The sequence below is a fragment of the Pan paniscus genome, chromosome 9, assembly GCF_029289425.2.
Source record: "Pan paniscus chromosome 9, NHGRI_mPanPan1-v2.0_pri, whole genome shotgun sequence".
Taxonomy (NCBI): domain Eukaryota; kingdom Metazoa; phylum Chordata; class Mammalia; order Primates; family Hominidae; genus Pan; species Pan paniscus.
In genome coordinates this window covers 25,013,429-25,031,035 of record NC_073258.2, presented here as the reverse complement: position 1 = coordinate 25,031,035, position 17,607 = coordinate 25,013,429, and the positions used below count along the sequence as shown (strand labels likewise).

Sequence of the window (17,607 nt, the reverse complement as noted above, 5' to 3'; positions counted from 1 at the left end):
TGAGGTAGGTTCCTTTAATGTCTAGTTAGTTGAGGGTTTTTTTTATCATGAAGGGATGTTGCATTTTATCAAAAGTTTTTTCGATATCTATCAGATGATCATATGGCTTTTGTTTTTTATTCTGTTTATGTGGTAAATTACATCTATTGATTTGCATATGTTGAACCAACCTTGTATTCTAGGAATAAAACCTACTGGATCATGGGGAATTAACTTTTCGATGTGCTGTTAAATTCAGTTTGCTAATATTTTGTTAAGAATTTTTGCACCTGTGTTCAGCAGAAATATTGGCCTGTAGTTTTCTTTTTTCATTGTGTCTTTGCCAGATTTTGGAATCAGGGTGATGCTGGTTTTACAGAATGAACTTGGGAGGTGTCCCTATTCCTTAAATTTTGGAATAGTTTCAGTAGAATAGGTACCAGCTCTTCTTTGTATGTCTGGTAGAATTTAGCTGTGAACTCATCTGGCCCAGGGCTTTTTTGTTGTTGGTGGTGGTGGTAGGCTTTTTATTACTGATTCAATTTCAGAATTCAATATTGATCTGTTCAGGGTTTCAACTTTTTCCTGATCCAATCTTTTGAGGTTGTATGTTTCCAGGATTTTATCCATTCCTCTAGAGTTTCTAGTTTGTGTACCTAGGGTGTTCATAATAGTCTCTGAGGATCTTTTGTATATCTTCGGGATCAATCACAATGTCATCCTTGTCATTCCTGACTGAGCTTCTTTGGATCTTCTCTTTTTCTTCGTTAGTCTAACTAGTGGTGCATCAATCTTGGTATCCTTTCAAAGAACCAACTATGGGTTTCATTGATTCCTTGTATGGATTTTGGGGTCTCAATTTTCTTCAATTATGCTCTGATTTTAGTTATTTCTTTTCTTCTGCTAGCTTTGGGTTAGTTTGTTCTTATTCTTCTATTTCCTTTATAACCTACTTCTAAAATTTCACAAATCACTTAACTTCGATGAGTCTATTTTCCATCAGAAAAGTAGAAATGAAAATGGCCTGTTCTCAAGGTCTGTTGTAGCAGTGGAGGGAGGGAGGCAAGAGGAAGAATCTTAGAAAAGCAACTGCTACTGAGCATCTTCAATGCATCTGACATTGCTGGATAACTTGACATATATTATTTCTGAAACTCAGTTTTATTTAAATATAAAATGGAAATTCTAATTTCTATGTTTTAATATTATTAGAAGGAATTAAATAGTGTACTTCATGTGCCCAGTATAGTCTCTGACACATGGCACAACATCTGAGATTGTTGATAAGTTAATTGACAAATTAAGTGTTGTACAATCTGGAAACTGCAGCACTAAGGTTCTGTTGCTAAAATTCTTGGTTTTTAGAATATATTATACCACTGAATGACATCATGTTAACTTCAAAATTAAGGTGTTAAAATACAAAGTAATATTATTATATTCTTTACCAAAAAATTTACTGTAGTCATTCTTTAAATAAACTTCCCTAGAATTGTGAAATGTCAGAACTATCTCAGTACTGGAGTTTAGCAGATCAAGTTATAAATTCAGCTTTGCTACTAACTCACTGGATAAAATTTGTCAAGCAACCCCTTTTAAACTCTGTAAACTTTTCTGCCATCTTAGTTCCAGGAAGCTATAAAATTTGGTTATGTTTAATGTTCTTAAAAGAATAGCATAAACTTGGTAGTGAGGCTAGAGTAACTTAAGACGTGAGAAGTCACAGCCAATTAAAAGTCATCCATAAGTGAAAAATATCATATTTGAAACTTAAATTAGGTGAATTGGAAAATACGATTTCATTTGTAATTGTAGGTGGATTCATGCCACCTTTCAGGAATAGATTGCATAATTTTTAAATTTTTTTACAAAGTGAAATAATAATACATATGTTCGAGTAACAACAGACTTGGCTCTATGTCCAATATAAACAAAGTAGACTAGATTTGAATAAAATTGGTAAAAAAGTCACACATGGAAAACCTTTCTCTGGAGATTTTTCTTTATCTGGGAATGCTGAAAATTAGTTATGCCACTGAACATAAAAAATCAACACTAAGTCCCAAATCTCTGCTTATATTGGCTTTTGAATACTTCAAACTGCCTAAGGTACAGTCAGCCAGTCCTGAAATGCATACTTAAATACGATTCACTGGCTTCCTGTCTGTCTGGAGATGTCAACAGATTGTAAATCACAAAATTCCCTTTGGGTTGGGGGCTTGCACCTGCAAGCCAACTTAGTCATCAAATAGATCTTTTTTCTGTTCTCCAAAAGGCTGCTTCATTCTGGTTTCCATGAATTCTATACCACTCCACATTTTTATTTTTTCAATGAGGTTTTCACACATTTATAGTATTTTCCACTCCCTTCCAACTACAAGATTTCAGAGTTTTAGAATGGGGTAGCTGTTCTTCTCAAACTAATTAAGGTTCACACTAAAGAGACCAAGAAGGTAGAATCCACTAAAATCATATCCTCATACCTTTATACCCCAGTGATAATGAAAGTAGGGCGAATACTCAAAGGGCAACATATTTTTGTCTCATTTTTTTTTGAAAAAAGTGATAGGGAACAGGTCTTATGGTTAATGACTTTATGATGAGGTTTTAGGAATGGATTTCTCATTTTTCTGGCACTTGACACAGTTTTTGAGCTCTAGGTAAAATAACTAAGACCCCAAACTGAGGCCTGAACTAGAAAATTTACTCAAACTATTTAGTAGTCTAGAGTTTTCAAACAAAAGACATCTGGATCCTATTTTACTAGGGTTAGAGGGACAAATTTTACAGCCTAGTGCGAGAAACTGTCCTTTTTAAGGCATATAACAGACAGTTTATAGATTCCTGCAAGATAATTTTTTCCTCATTTATCTTCTGTTTTAAAGCAATTTAAAGATTGATTTAGATTTGGAAGGAAATTTCAACCATGTGAAAGTATATGATGTTCTCAGCAGTTAGTTCAAGTGCTTTAAATAGGATAGGGTCAGTTAATCATCTTTGTATAAGAATATTTTTTTCTTTTAAGTAACATTTCCTTTTAAAAGGTAATGAATTAAAATCACAGATTAAAGAAAATGTTCCGTAAGTATATTTCTTTTAAATGATCATAAATTTTGCTCCAAATCAAGGAAATACTAAAAATAAAATTCATAAAAAACTCCACTATACCACTGATTATTGATTATGACCCCAAATGAAAATATCAAAAGTTTTTTTTTTACTTCTATTAAAAGGATCATCTTAATTCTACAGTCAAAAAATGCTGAATTTATACTAACTTTGTTTTCAGCAATGAATATCAAAGCACTGTCGGTAAAAATATCTTTGAGGTTTTATTAACTTGCTTTTACACGGATTTTTACTTTTCACAAGTCAAACACATATTTTATATTCAGAAACTGATATTTTCCTGAAATATTATCAGAGGGATTTCACTCTTCAGTGATGATAGCTCTATTTAGTTGAAAATAAAAGGAAGTTTTACCCATGAGAACAAAAATAAGTGGTCTCATTCAGCCATCTCAGAACTCAGAGAAGCCCACAGCTCGCAAAGGAGCTTCCTAAGTGTCCCGAGAGGAAAACATGGCAGAGAATCAGAAACTCTCTGGGAATCATTTCCAAAGTGATGCTTATGGTTTTAAAATTATGTTTATGTAATCTGGAAAAGTGTTTAGAATCAAATATAAGAATACATCATCTATCAATGATGAAAAACACAAAACTCACAAGATTGTACTGGAGACTTCATTAAGGTCTAAACTCATCTGCTCTGTGTGCAAATTACTGTTGTGATTATTGAGAGCTCTCCCAAAATCACTTCTAGTTCTGCTTAAAACTGTTTTAAGTCATTAATTTGTATAATCCTCTATGGGTCTGTGAGAAGCACAAATTTAAGCATTTAGATATATGTTTAATGTATGTAAGGCAAAATTTAGGAGTACAATTAGATTAAGAGAAATTTCCCTTTTTTCTTTCAACTAATTATGCTTCAACACAGGGGTAAAACAGTAAGATCTGAGTTTATTGGGTTGCCGTTTGTAAAACACGTTTGAATTTGCAACAAAATCAAAAAAAACTTTAAATGTATCCAGAGAGAAACTTAGACATTCTTACTTAAATGTTCAATCTATCCTACTGGTATTCAACTATTTACCATCATGTCACACACTAGAATAATAGTAGCACCATGAATAATTTATTAGGATTTTTTTTTATTGCTGAAGGTACACAATAGTTCACACCATCCAAGTTGAGTAAAGAAGATAAAAGGCCAAATTTACAAATTAAATATTTTAATGTAAGGGTTATCTTAATCCTTATGGAACTTCTTTTGTAAAATCCATAATTTATTTTTTGGTAATGTGAATAATCACTGCTTTTATCAGGTTGCGTGGAAATGAAGCATGGTCAGAAATGGAACAAACTCAAATCACAATTTTAAAATATTTGGGTGGGAGGAACTCTTCACATAATGTATTACCTTGAAAATGACAAGGCCATTATAATTCACTTTCATTAACCAAGATTTTAATTTGTTTTACATCCTGTAACAAGGGGCAATTTATGCCAGACTCGGAGCTGGAGGAAAGGTGATTCTTAAAGGCATTTTATAATTGGGCAGCTTGTCTTCTTCTTTGATGACTTGGCTATAATTAAAATGTTTATTCAGCGGGCTCCCTAATCATCGTGCTCATTTAATATAATATATAATAACAATATATAAAATAAAATCCAGAAATAAGGCAAATGCTATAAACTTAAATGGGAGGAAAATTTATAAATCCCACCTAATTCTAGAGATAGTATAACCACGTCTGTTTACTTCTGTATCACAACTTTCAGAAGCAAGAGGCTTATCTGATGAAATATTTAGAATATTTAAGTAACAAAATTATATCTGGCATTTTAGAGTATTCTAATGTGATAGTCAACTAAAAAAAGTTTTTTGTCTATTCTCTTTTTAAGTAGGAACTCTAGACAATCCATATTTCTTTTACTTGAACATTTCCTTGGCAGCAGTTCATTTATTGAAATTTTATTTAGTTTGATTTCCTACCCCTTGTATTTTTAACTTCCCCTTTTTTTTTTCTTTTTTCTTTTTCTTTTTTTTTTTTTTTAGAGCGAATCTTGCTCTGTCGCCCGGGCTGGGGTGCAGTGGTGCAATCTAGGCTCACTGCAAGCTCCGCCTCCCAGGTTCACGCCATTTTCCTGCGTCAGCCTCCCGAATAGCTGGGACAACAGGCGCCCACCACCACACCCGGCTAATTTTTTGTATTTTTAGTATAGACAGGGTTTCATTCTGTTAGTCAGGATGGTCTCAATCTCCTGACCTCGTGATCCACCCGCCTCGGCCTCCCAAAGTGCTGGGATTACAGGCATGAGCCACAGCGCCCGGCCAACTTCCCCTTTCTTAAGCAATAGATGCTGAGTCCTTGGTTTTCACTTGACTTAAGGCCATTTGTCTTCCAGGCCAGAAGCCCCAAGGTTGGTGGGGGAGTAGGTGTGGCCGGGTGCTAGAAGCAAGAGGTATATCTTTATCCTGCTCCTTCACAGAACCCAAGTATGTGGCAGCAATGATAGAGAATGAAGTCCTAAGAAACAGCCAGTTGCCACAAGTTTGAACTATGCCTGAGCAGTAGACATCTGAAAGGACCAAGACTAGAGAGTTCTCCCGCAGAGGCCTTCCCACAATTAACTGGGAAGAGTGTGGGGTAAATAGAAAAACCTTCACATGTCTCAAATTGTTTTTTTACTCCATGTTGAGGTAAGGCTCAAAAATATTTAATTTGAATTGAAAAACATTAAAGCAATCTTTTGCACACCCAATTATTGTGGCAAAATGAAATTTATACCCGATGCACAATTCATGAAGATTATATTGATATGATGATTTAAAGAACTTGAGGTTACATATTCTGATTACAGGTTAATTTTCTATTGGATCAAAGAAAGGTCTATTAATTGGCAGCAAGTTTTCTAGCCAAGTTGTAAATTGCTGGTGTGTTCACCTATTTTTTTTTCTTGATTTTATTAATAAATTCTTTGAGAATGTTCATTCAGTGTTAGTTCTCACTTTATCTTACTTATTCATCTGATCTCAACCCTAAAAGTATACCCAGATGTGGATAAGAAACCATTTTCTAATTAATCTTGAATTTTTAATTTGCATCAAGACTTCTTCAAACATTTGTATCTTCATTTCTTGTTCTTTGGGCTTCATGGGCTGGCCAGAAGCCCTGTCTGATGGTATGCAAGATAATAAATGGGAAAACAGGTAACCAAAGCAAGTTGCTTTAGCTAACAGAGTTCCCTCCTCTGCTTATTTAGCTATGATTTCTGAAATTAATTCTTGTTTTTCCTTCCTACAGAAAAAAAAACAGGTTTCAAAGATGCTTTTACATGAGGATAACGTTCTATGTCTTTTCCTAATAAAAATGTAGATAATTTTAAAACTATCATCCCAGTCAGAAGTGGAAACTAAAAGAGCAAAGTGTTGAATGAGGGAAACGAAGAAAAGGAATAAAAAGGGAAGCTGAAAATTATTAAAAAGTAAACAGGAAGCAAGGAGGTGAAGGAGGAGGAAGATAGAATATGGGAATAGACTTTCCACTAAGGAGAACTGTCATCTAAAACTGCACGTACAATGTCCTCCCCTCCCCAGGAAAGTTTTGGAGGGAAAATGTATTTTATTAGCAAATGCTTAGACATAGTGGCTTTGAGAACAAGATCTTGAGGTTAGGAATATTGGTGGCACACTTTTAATTTGGTTAACTGCTGCCCTCAAGAAGTTCATATTATCATCGTGAATGAGTAGCTTCTCAACATCCAGGTTAAACATTAGCAATGAAAAGCAAGCAAGCTTCTGTGTTGCTTGGATGCTGAAATCGTCTATGTCTTGACATAGTTGCAGTGGTTTGACCTACCTGGCTGCAATCCGGCCAAGCTCTAGCAGACAGAGACACACTTCTCTGGGTTGCTTGTGGAGGACTGAAAGACAAGACAGAGGCGAACACCTTTACAATAGAAGGAATAAGCAGCTCAACAGCACAGGCTTGCCAATGACCCTCATCCCTCGTGCTCCCAGGAAAGGATCTAGTCTTCATTCTGACAGTCATAGAACCCATCCCATACCTCAATACATCTAGCTCTATTAAAGGCTTAAATTAGTTCTCAAAACTCTGCCTATGCTTCCTCTTGAAAGCTATTCGTCTCAGGAACTCTCACCCCGGAAATCTCAGGAAACCCTCAGGAAATCTCACCCTAAAAATGTTTTATTCAATTAATTAATACTGGTACATCAATATTGGATGCCTATGTAGCTGTAATTATGATACCTGTCAATAATTGATATTTAAAAACACAAATCACAACTATGGAGCAAGGGCTAGCCATTTTAATATCATGGGCCTACCTCCAACAGTGATTTTAGCAGGAAAAAAAATGAAATAAGGATAAACACTTTATACTACATTCCTTTGTTATCCTCCAAAGATGAATGTCAAAGTGAGACCCTGTCACTTCATGTGCCCTTCTAATCAAATCTGATTAAATAATATTTTAGAAAGAAACAATTTCAACTGACTGAATTTTGGAAAGATGTACCAATGCACCATTAGCCAGTTTTGCCCATCACAGAAGCAAATTAGAAGGCTATACTTTGAATTGATATTTCTATTATAATATAATGTGATTAATTAGTGCATTTGCTTTACTGATAGACATTCAGTAATGTGACAAATCATACTTGCTTTTGTCAAGCCTACAAGAAGAGCATGTAAAAGAGCATACTATTCTCTTTTTTAAGCAAAATGTGGGGATTTTTACAATGTTCTTTTATTCAGCACTGAATAAAGATAAGAGAGATTGGAAAAAATTTGCACTGAGAACCGTCTTACACTGACACATAGTATCCTAAAAAAGGAAAATATTAGCTTATTGATTGTTTATTGATAGATTTAAGAAAAAGAGTAATATTGCTTTTATTCTTAAACACAGAATTCCGTAATAATTTAACTTTCCAGTATTATTCTATTCACTTAAATATTATAGTTTCTTCTTTCTACAGATTATGATAGTGGCAATATTTGATCCACTGACAGCACAGTGGAATTTGCTGGGTGTGTGTAGTAAATAGAATAAACACTTTTACCTGATTGTAAAAGTGTGTGATTTCATTTGGTTTTAAGGAGACATCCAAATGTATTATTATTTGGTTATAAAATGGCATTTTAAAGCTTTTAAAATAAATTTGAATCCTACCAGAATTCTAATCCCACCATTAAATTTTAAATCCCATGGCCGATTATGGAAAATCTGAATTGCAGGATATTTCTATTACTGATAACACAAATTTTAGATTCAGATGACCATCAGTAAATTGTCACAAAGTCCTAGTTAGGGAATTTTTAATTGCTTTTAATTAAAAGGGCTTAAAATGAAGATATTTACTACCTCCAGTTTCAAATGTACTACAAGTTGACTGTGGCTAGAATGATATCAACTTCATAAGGTTTAGTATATTAAATAAATTCCAGCACAAAGTAACGTAAGGGCTGTAATACCACACAGGCATCAATTTCATACAGAGAACAATAACACATATTACAAAACAGAAATAAACAAGTGAAAATGGATCTTCCTGTATAGATCATCAATTTTTTTCTGATTCAGACTTTTTTTTTAACATATCCATGGTACAAAATAACAAAAAGGAGTTTTGAGTCGGAGAAAGAAGTATGTAAAAACTGAGGAGAGGAGGACTTTTAAAGCTAATGCCCTCATCCTAAGTAAAAGCTGTGTGAAGCAGTGGCTATAGCATCAAGAGCTTTTGATACAATGTCATGCATTTCTTGATGACAAGAGTGTCAAAATATAAAAACTATTAGTTAACTGACTAAATTGTGTCAATGTGCAGCTAATAACCAACTATAAAAGATAACACCTGATAATAATGGTTCTTTAACCAACTTACTGTACATATTCTGAGTACTAATTTGGAAAATCAAATTCATTCTGAAGAAAAATAATAATGTGAGTGCTATAAGAAAGACAATTTCACATGTAGGATGCATCAATATTGTGTATTTCTTTGCTTCTTCATTTGCCAATTTAAAACAGCTTTTGCATGCCAAAACTCAATATCAATTCTATCATAGACTCATTAGAAAAGCAATTTGGCAAACTAAGAAGAAACTGCATGATTCTCCATTTTATTTCATTAACAGAATCAGCCCGTTAAAATTTAAGACAGATAAACCTCTTCCCCAGCATCATTTCTTAGGAAAATGCTAACAGAAAAATGGTGTTTTACTTTCACTTCTTTGTGTAAATATTGCCTTTTTATAAAGCAATAAAATTGCTTTAAAGCACATCTGTAATATTACCTCATATGTTAATAGTTTTTCAAATAACGAATATACCAAGCCTGGCCACTAATGGACCAAAAAAAAAGAATGATTGGTGACCAGTAAGCAATGACTAAGATAAATCTGTAGAGTTGCATAACTTAATGAAATACTTAGAACAGAGAAAGGACTTAGTGACTACAATGCCTTGTAAGACAAGGAAGATGATGGTTATGTGGTTATGTGGTGGTGGTGATAGGGGTTGTGATGATGAACAAACTGAATAGAGGCTAAAGTTTTATCTAGCATCTTTAGAAAAGGCAAGAATTTAAATCATGCAAATGTTTAATTGCAAAAGCAAGCACTCTTACCTTATTGCTATAAAATGTAAATTCAAATGTCTGTATGTAGTATCTATATTATACTAAAAAGGTGACTTTGGTAGTGGCACTAGAGCAAGGTCTAAACTAAAGTTAATAGATGAAAAGAGTATAATGGTTGCATAATTCAAGCCACAAAGATCTGGGTGTGAGTATGAGCACTAATACTTGCTGGTCATATTATTTTGGGAGGTTATTCTACAAAATCACATTTTTCTGCAGGAAAACAATAGTGCCCACCTCATAATATTTTTGTGATGATTAAACAAAATAATATTTACTGTTATGCTTAGCACAGTACTTGGCACATAGAAAATAACAGCCCAATGATAGTTTTATATTTTTTTCTTTTCATTATTATTTTATTTGGTTTAGTCGATTAATATTAATTCACTTTTTTCCCTGCAAGCACTTTTTGTGCATCATAATGTGTCAGTTACTAGACAGTGAGAGAAACTCTGGAATGAAGAGAAGATTACTGTTAGGAGATATAATTTAGACTGGTTCTATTATAATGAGTATATTTTAAATGTTTATCTTTTATATTATATCAGATATAGTTAATTCTAAATTTAATCAAACTTCAGGTTAAATGAGTCAATTTGGCCAACATGTAAAGATATAAAGTAGATATCCTTCAGCAATTACAAGTTGATGCTAAGTACAAAGTTCAAGTAACAATTGCATTAGGACATATGTCAGTTTTTGAAACACCAAATACCTTGCCTTTAATTTTCTTTTGTGATTAAAATAATTTAGTAGAGTTCACTTTTAATAATTATTTATGTAATCATGTATTGTCTATTTTAGAAGATAAAATAACTGAATGTATACCTTTGTCAAGATAATTAGACAGGCAACTATCATTGTACTGTGTTTGTACTAAAGCCCTTGCATGCAGTCATATGTACTACTCATTTTAAGCACATGTCATCATTTATCTTTTTCAAAAGAACATCTAGTTACATTAAAACTTATAGTAGGAGGCATTTTCCCCACTTGATCATTGTAACATTAACAAGGTCTTTTGCTTTGAGTTGGGGTAGAAGAGAGGATTGCTGTAGCTTTCTTCTGAACAAATTCTCTTCAAAACAAATAAAGAGCTCTCTAGTCAATGGTGATTATTACACAAATGGTTTTATCATTGGCGGCTTCTTTTTAAATAATCAAAACCATTTCAAGAAAAGTATAATGTAAAACACCTCTGGGAAAAGTAACACAGGTTTCCATTCAAAAATATGTGGCAAGAGACTCAATCTCATAACCTAGATTCTATTAAAAAAAATCTCATGGGCATCAAATGTCAAATGGAATGCTGTTAGCTCCAGGAATAGAAAATGAGGCTTTCCACTAAAGCAAGAGGGTAGAATTTCAATGTCACAGAATCTGCAAGGATAAAATGCATTAGACCATGAATGTATAGTTTAGTTAAATATATTAAGTTTTAACAGATGGGCAAAGAAATGAAAGCATGAAAAATTATGTTGTCCATTTGGTTTCTATATAACTAGAGGTTACAACATTAATGGTAATGTCAAAGAAAATAGCTTTTTAGCCCTTTATTTAGTAAGGAAACTTGAAAAAATATACTTTAGGATAAATGTTGTTCACTTATAAAAATATTATAAATTAATGGCTGCCTACTTTCCCAGAGTAGAGAATTGGTTCTAATATGCCAAGGAGAGTGGTATAGTAGAAGAAATCGTAAACTAGAAGTCAGAAGAATTGGATTCTACTTAAGGCTAATTTCTTCAACTCTAAAACAAGTGCCATGTCTTCTACTTGCACTCCTTTATAAGGTAACCATATGGTTAAGAACACATGGTACCCGGTAAACAATAAATGTTACTCTCTTGCACCAAAATGTGACCCAGAGACCAGCAGTATTGGCATGGCATGGGAGTTTATTAAAAATGCAAATTTGGGGACCTATCCAGCTCTAATAATCAGAAACTACATTTAAAAAAATTTTCCAGGTGATGTGTATATACACTAAAGTTTGATAAGTACTGTATTAATCAATGTTATAATAATAAATAGTAGTTATAATTCCTACATATGTTTTGCTGAAAATATTTAAGTGTGCTTTGATATATGTAACATGCTCTACAAATGTGAAGGATAGCAATGGTGGTGGTGATGATGATGATGATGATGATGATGATGATGATAAATGGAGGGGAAATAATGCGAATGTTGGATTAGCCCTTAATAAATATTATAGGCATTTCTCTCCTGCCGGAATCTATAAGATACATAAAAACTTTCATGCTTCCCAAGAAAGTGAAGACAGTCACAAACTACTCTCTGTGTCATGTCACTCTGAGTAAGACCCACACAAAAATCTGTGAGGTTAAATGTAGATGATAAATAGGGATAGCAATTTAGGGGCTATAAAACTGATCTGAGGCTGCTGAGAAGAAGGAAAAAGCAAACAAAGAAGAATCTCACAAGCTCAATAATGATGTGTGTGAGTATCCACATTTCTCAGAATCACCAGTAAGAATGATTTAAAGTAGAATATGGCATCCATATAAATCATTTGAACAAGGAGTGTCCATTCATAATCTCATCAGTAATGGAAGCCCTACAGAATTGAATGAATTTCATTGCCTTTGCCCCAGAATTGAGAAATATCCTGGAAAAAAGAGCGCTCTTTTTTCCTCTAGCACCCAGCACCCAGGTTAAAATAATGGATTAAGCCACTATCACTCAGAATAGCAATCAGAGGTGAGTCTTTTCTAAGTTGGTATATATTTTTTCCTTTTGCTTGAAATAATTCTAATAACATCTAAAATGAATGCAGACAAAGTATATGTTTCTATAACAGATGGGGCATGATTTCTGAAGGTGAATGGAGCTGAATTCAAACTGTAGCTGGGCCATTTAAAAGTTGTGTAACATTGCGTAAGGGATTTAACTGCTCCCTCCTGCATCTTCCCTGACATAGGGGAGAGGGCCAGATTTGAAAAGGGTTTTCTGAGTTCCAGAGTAAAAGTGAATTGAAATGCTAATGAAGTATGTACTTCATAAAACAAAAATGTGTTAAAAAACAAAAAGTCTAAAAGAAAATGATCCTGGGAAAGAAATTAATATAAATAATCCAGGGCTGAATGAGTATCCTGAAATTATTATCATAAATTAATACTCATAAAAGTAATATAGCTTTTTTCCCACAAAAATACTCTTATAGTCTTCAATATAGACAAAAACAAGAATAAGGAATGATTTATCAAACACTTAAAGGCAGGCATAGATTCTTTTTCTGATGCAACACGTGACTTTAAGAAATGAAATGGAAAATGCTAATATTTAAAAATCCACACACAAACCTTTTTACTTCAGGTAGACAATGTTTGCCCCTGAAGCAAAATGCTCACCAATGTTCAACAAAACAAAAAAAAATTTGTAGAATTCCTCATCAGGATGATGCATCAAAAGAAGACAGTACCACACAGCAAACACAAACACAGAAAATAAATTTTTTAAAAGTTATACTCAAACAAATCACACACATTTGCATGCTACACCACAGACAGCAAACCCTTTTCTTGTTGAGTAGACTCTTTCTCAGAGAAATAGATGAAGCATAGTCACTGGCCTCCAAATCCTATAATTATCCAATAACATAATGATATTGACACAATTATAGCAAGCAAAAAAAGTGTGTATTTTTAAAATACTTCCCCATCCCTTTTTTCGCCATCTCCCAGCTCACCAGAATGTGTATAAATAAAACAAAATAAACAAATTTCTAGGAAAAAAAGTTAACTTGACAATTTCTAAATTGATAGGCCGATGCAAATTACAAATAATAAACTGTACAGCAAGACTAGCAGTAATTTAAGAAAATGGTTAGTTACTTAAAATATCTTAGTAAAAAATGACATAAAAGCATCAGTTTCATGATTCATAATTGAAAACTCTTTTTAAGCTTGAAAACAAAGTATAGATTTCTGATCTTAATTTAAATTGTAAAACTTAGCCCCATAAAAAAACTCAACATCATTTTAGAAAACGTGGTTAAATTATTTATTTAAATGAACATTTGAAAAATTACTAAATTTACTGTTAGGAAGATTATTGATTAATACAGTCCAATAACTTTTACATTTCGGTGAAACTGAAAATATAAATACTTTCACACCTAGAGCCTTCTATAGCTATATATATTTTTAACTCTACAACTAAAAGTTAATTTCTTATAAAATAATTATTGGGGTCTATTTTGTTTATAGACTGAGCAACTACATACTTTTGAATTCAAGAAAATACTTAAGTTCATCTTTTTAACTTAAAGCACAATCCTAAATATTTTAAAGGAATCTAATGAAAATGTTATTCATCTTAATATATCAGAGTAATGAAAAGAAATGTTTCTCTTGTCACTTATATGTCAACATGGTTTGAACAGCAGGGGTCAGAGTGAGTATTATATGTAGACCTTTATGGTTACAACATGCTCTGCAGACCACACAAAAACCTTTGTTATGATACAACATAGAATTCTGTAATCACTTAAAGTATCAGTTTAACTTCAACAATGTGAAAAATCCTTTTAATATACTGATGTATAAAATTTTATGTCAATAAATCTCTAGGCTAATTGGTCCAATTGCATCATAATATAAATCAATTGTTCATGTTTCAGATTACATGCCATAATTCTTCACTATCTTAAGTTTGTTAATAGATAATTGAAGAAAATGATATAATTTACAACCTAATTACTATCTATTTTTCCTTCAAATTCTGAATGTGAAATTTTATTGTTAAATACAGATACAAACGGGTGACCTCATGTTAATCATATATCATATTTTCCCATACCCTTAAATAGTTTCAAGAATATTGTCTTTGGATGGCATCTATGGATGACTACAATTTGTTTAAGCTGCTACCAAATATCATAGGTTCCAGCTATTTTTTTTTAATGTTTCAGTAGACATTCTGGTTCCTATCTCTACTAATTGCCTTTTAATACATTTTTGGAAGCAGAACAACTTAATCAAAGTGTATAAATACTTCTGAGGTCTTTGATATAAAATTGCCTTCCAAAGAAAGCATGCCAATTTCCAGTTTTCTTCAGCAATGTATGGAAGATTCTGATATAATATATACTTACCAATACTAACTATATAATTTTCTTAATTTAGCTATTTTTTCATAGCTAAAATCTACCTTTAGTAATAAGGTAGATTTTATTCACATCTAGTAATAAGGTAGATGTGAATAAAATCTACCTTATTACTAAAGGGTCCAACATTTTAACATCTTAATTGGATTTTTATAAGTCTTTTGCAAATAGGTTTTTCATCTCCACTTTTCTATGGGTTTATTTCTGAAACATTTCAGGATGTAGCGAACACATGATCTAAGAACTGACATTTTACAGTGGAAAAGTTATCTCTAAAGAATGTCACAGAGTATAAATAATAGGTTAAACCCTGTATGTGGCATAGGAAGTTATCTGCCAAGCATAAAAAGGACAAGAAGCATGACATAAACATATGAAATTAGTTGCTCTCCCTTCTCCCCAGTTCATCGCTTGCACACCTTCCCTCACCCACTGAGGTTTCTTGCCATTAGCTGTTGTGAAAAGAGAACAGTGAGTTGTGAATCAAGATCCTCTGACAAATAATTGTACAAAAAAGCACTGCAACAGAGGGTAGCATATCAGTTGCCACAAAGATAAGGATGCTTTATGCAGGCAAAGACCTTTGAACAGCTAAACACAGAAGCCTCTTCATACACACTCAGTACAGTGATCTACTTTATCATTCAAACACATTTTTCCCGTTCATCAGAGCATCTTTTCATTTTATTTGCTGTTCAAAACACTAGGACACAAAGGATGTGCTTCATCTTCTGTGCCACTGAAATGAAATCTTGAGGTTAAAAAAAAAAGCCTTGCCCCAAATTTCCTTTCAAAAGTGAAGTGTGAAAAGACATCAAGCAGAGGACACTGTTATTGTTGCAAGAAAGTCAATTCTGCAAGTACAGTCCAAAGCCATCAGCAGCGGCTCAATCTCTTCCTCACCCACAATGAATAATTAAAAAAAAAAAAAAAACAGGGAGAAAGGGTTCCACTTGTGGAAATGGAACTTCTTATTGTCCTTCCTCCTGATTATCATGAACATTTATGAGCACAGCTGTTTCCTTTCTCTGACTAATCCTAAAGTCAATGCCATAATATTGACCCCCTTCTATTACATCCCTAGAGCCTATTACATATCACTTTGGGTTCTATTCTGAGCAGGAGAAATTGCAAATTTATCTTTTCATTGAGCAGCAACTGGAAAACCTAACTAATTAATTTAACTTGGTACTGAGAAGTTTACAAAAGATTTTTAAATTTTTATAGCCTTTAAAATTTGTACAAAAATTTTTGTACAATTATATATGTAATATATATAACTTATGGGCTTTTTATAATGTCAGAATATATTTTTTCAAACAGGCTGAAGAAGTAGGCCATCTAAAAGTTCTTCCTGACATAATTTTATTTGTTATAGAGTATGCATTTATATACCAGGGTCATTATATAAGTTGCTTTAAACTTTATAATTTTAGGGTAAAATGTAGTATTATTTGGATGGGGTTTTAAAAAGCCATCAAAGTAAATACACATTAGAACCTTCACCTATAGTGCTATTTCTAGCAGAGAGGATTTAATATTAGATGGACTCTTCTTGGTGTCCACAGGAAAATTTCATTAGTTCAAACAACAAAAGAAGTCATGGACAATGAGAAAATGAGACAAGACCATATTTACATTCATAGCTTTTATTAACCAATTTAGCCTATAGTAATCACTGAGAAAATGCTTCTTTAATGAAAAATTGTACGATGAACAAACTAGCAAATTAACGATAGTTTCCCCATGTGATTGTTCTTTGGCAATTCAGAGGCACTGTAGAATTTTAAATCGTGATGTTAATCGTCCACACATGCAGAGTGTACTCCTTGTTACTAAGATTTGATTTTATGGCTATATATTTTTACATGATCTTAACATTTACCAGATCTTGTAAGCAATTTTATTTAATTGTTTGTGCAAATAATTCTTTTACACCCCCTTCCTATAATCCTCCACTCGCATGGTTTCCTACAAACCTGAAAGTTAAAATTGATCTGTAAATTAACCACAGGACTGAAAAACAGGTATTATCCATGTACGCACACATCTTCCACCAAATTTTTTTACTTTGATATGAGGAAATGGTAATAATAATCAAAAGCTGATTTATTTACTGAGCATTTCATGAGCACACTATTGTGTACAGCAGACTACTGTGAGATTATTCTGTTTCCTTTTTTTTATTCAGGTCTAGCATATTCCCCCAGGCTAAATTTATGCTGTTCCCATCTTTGCTAAGAGAATTTTCAGAAATTTGATGGTATTTCTTTGCCATATCACGCCAACTCCTCTGAGAACAAATACAGATTTCCTTAAGCACATAAAATGAGTAAGATTTCAGCTGTTTCCGTAAATTTCCTAGGTTACGCATGGGAATGGGGCCTAGGGGCAATAGGCATTTTGGCTGTTTGGAAGGTAATTTGTATACTTGTTCTCTCTGAAGGATGCTCACCTTACTTTGATATTAATATTTGTTATTATATGACCTATCAAATTGATTTTTAAGGCTTCAGGCAAAAAGAAAGCGAAGTTTTTTTCTCTAGATGTCTCCTTTCTCAATTTGGTTGCATTTTGCAAAAATGAGCCTTTAGTTCTAATATTTTACATATTTGAGTTGTACTGTGCTGTGGTGGAGCCTACATGGAAAGTTTGAACATGTTATCCTAGTGTATGGAGTGGTATTGAAACACTGAATGCTCCAATGTATGTTTTCTGCCAAAGAAATAAGCTCATTCTATGATTTGGAAGTGACTTTGCCTAAATT

At 33.0% G+C, this 17,607-nt stretch overlaps 1 protein-coding gene across 6 annotated transcripts in view; it reads right to left on the bottom strand.

Moving 5' to 3' along the window:
* GAS2 (growth arrest specific 2) overlaps positions 1-17,607 on the bottom strand; it is a 184,457-nt gene that overhangs the window by 68,387 nt on the left and 98,463 nt on the right. For all 6 annotated transcript variants that reach the window (XM_055094243.2, XM_008955903.5, XM_055094245.3 and 3 more), the window contains one exon: positions 6,903-6,966. In XM_055094243.2, coding sequence (XP_054950218.1) covers positions 6,903-6,966 — 64 coding nt within the window. The remainder of the gene's footprint in view (positions 1-6,902; positions 6,967-17,607) is intronic.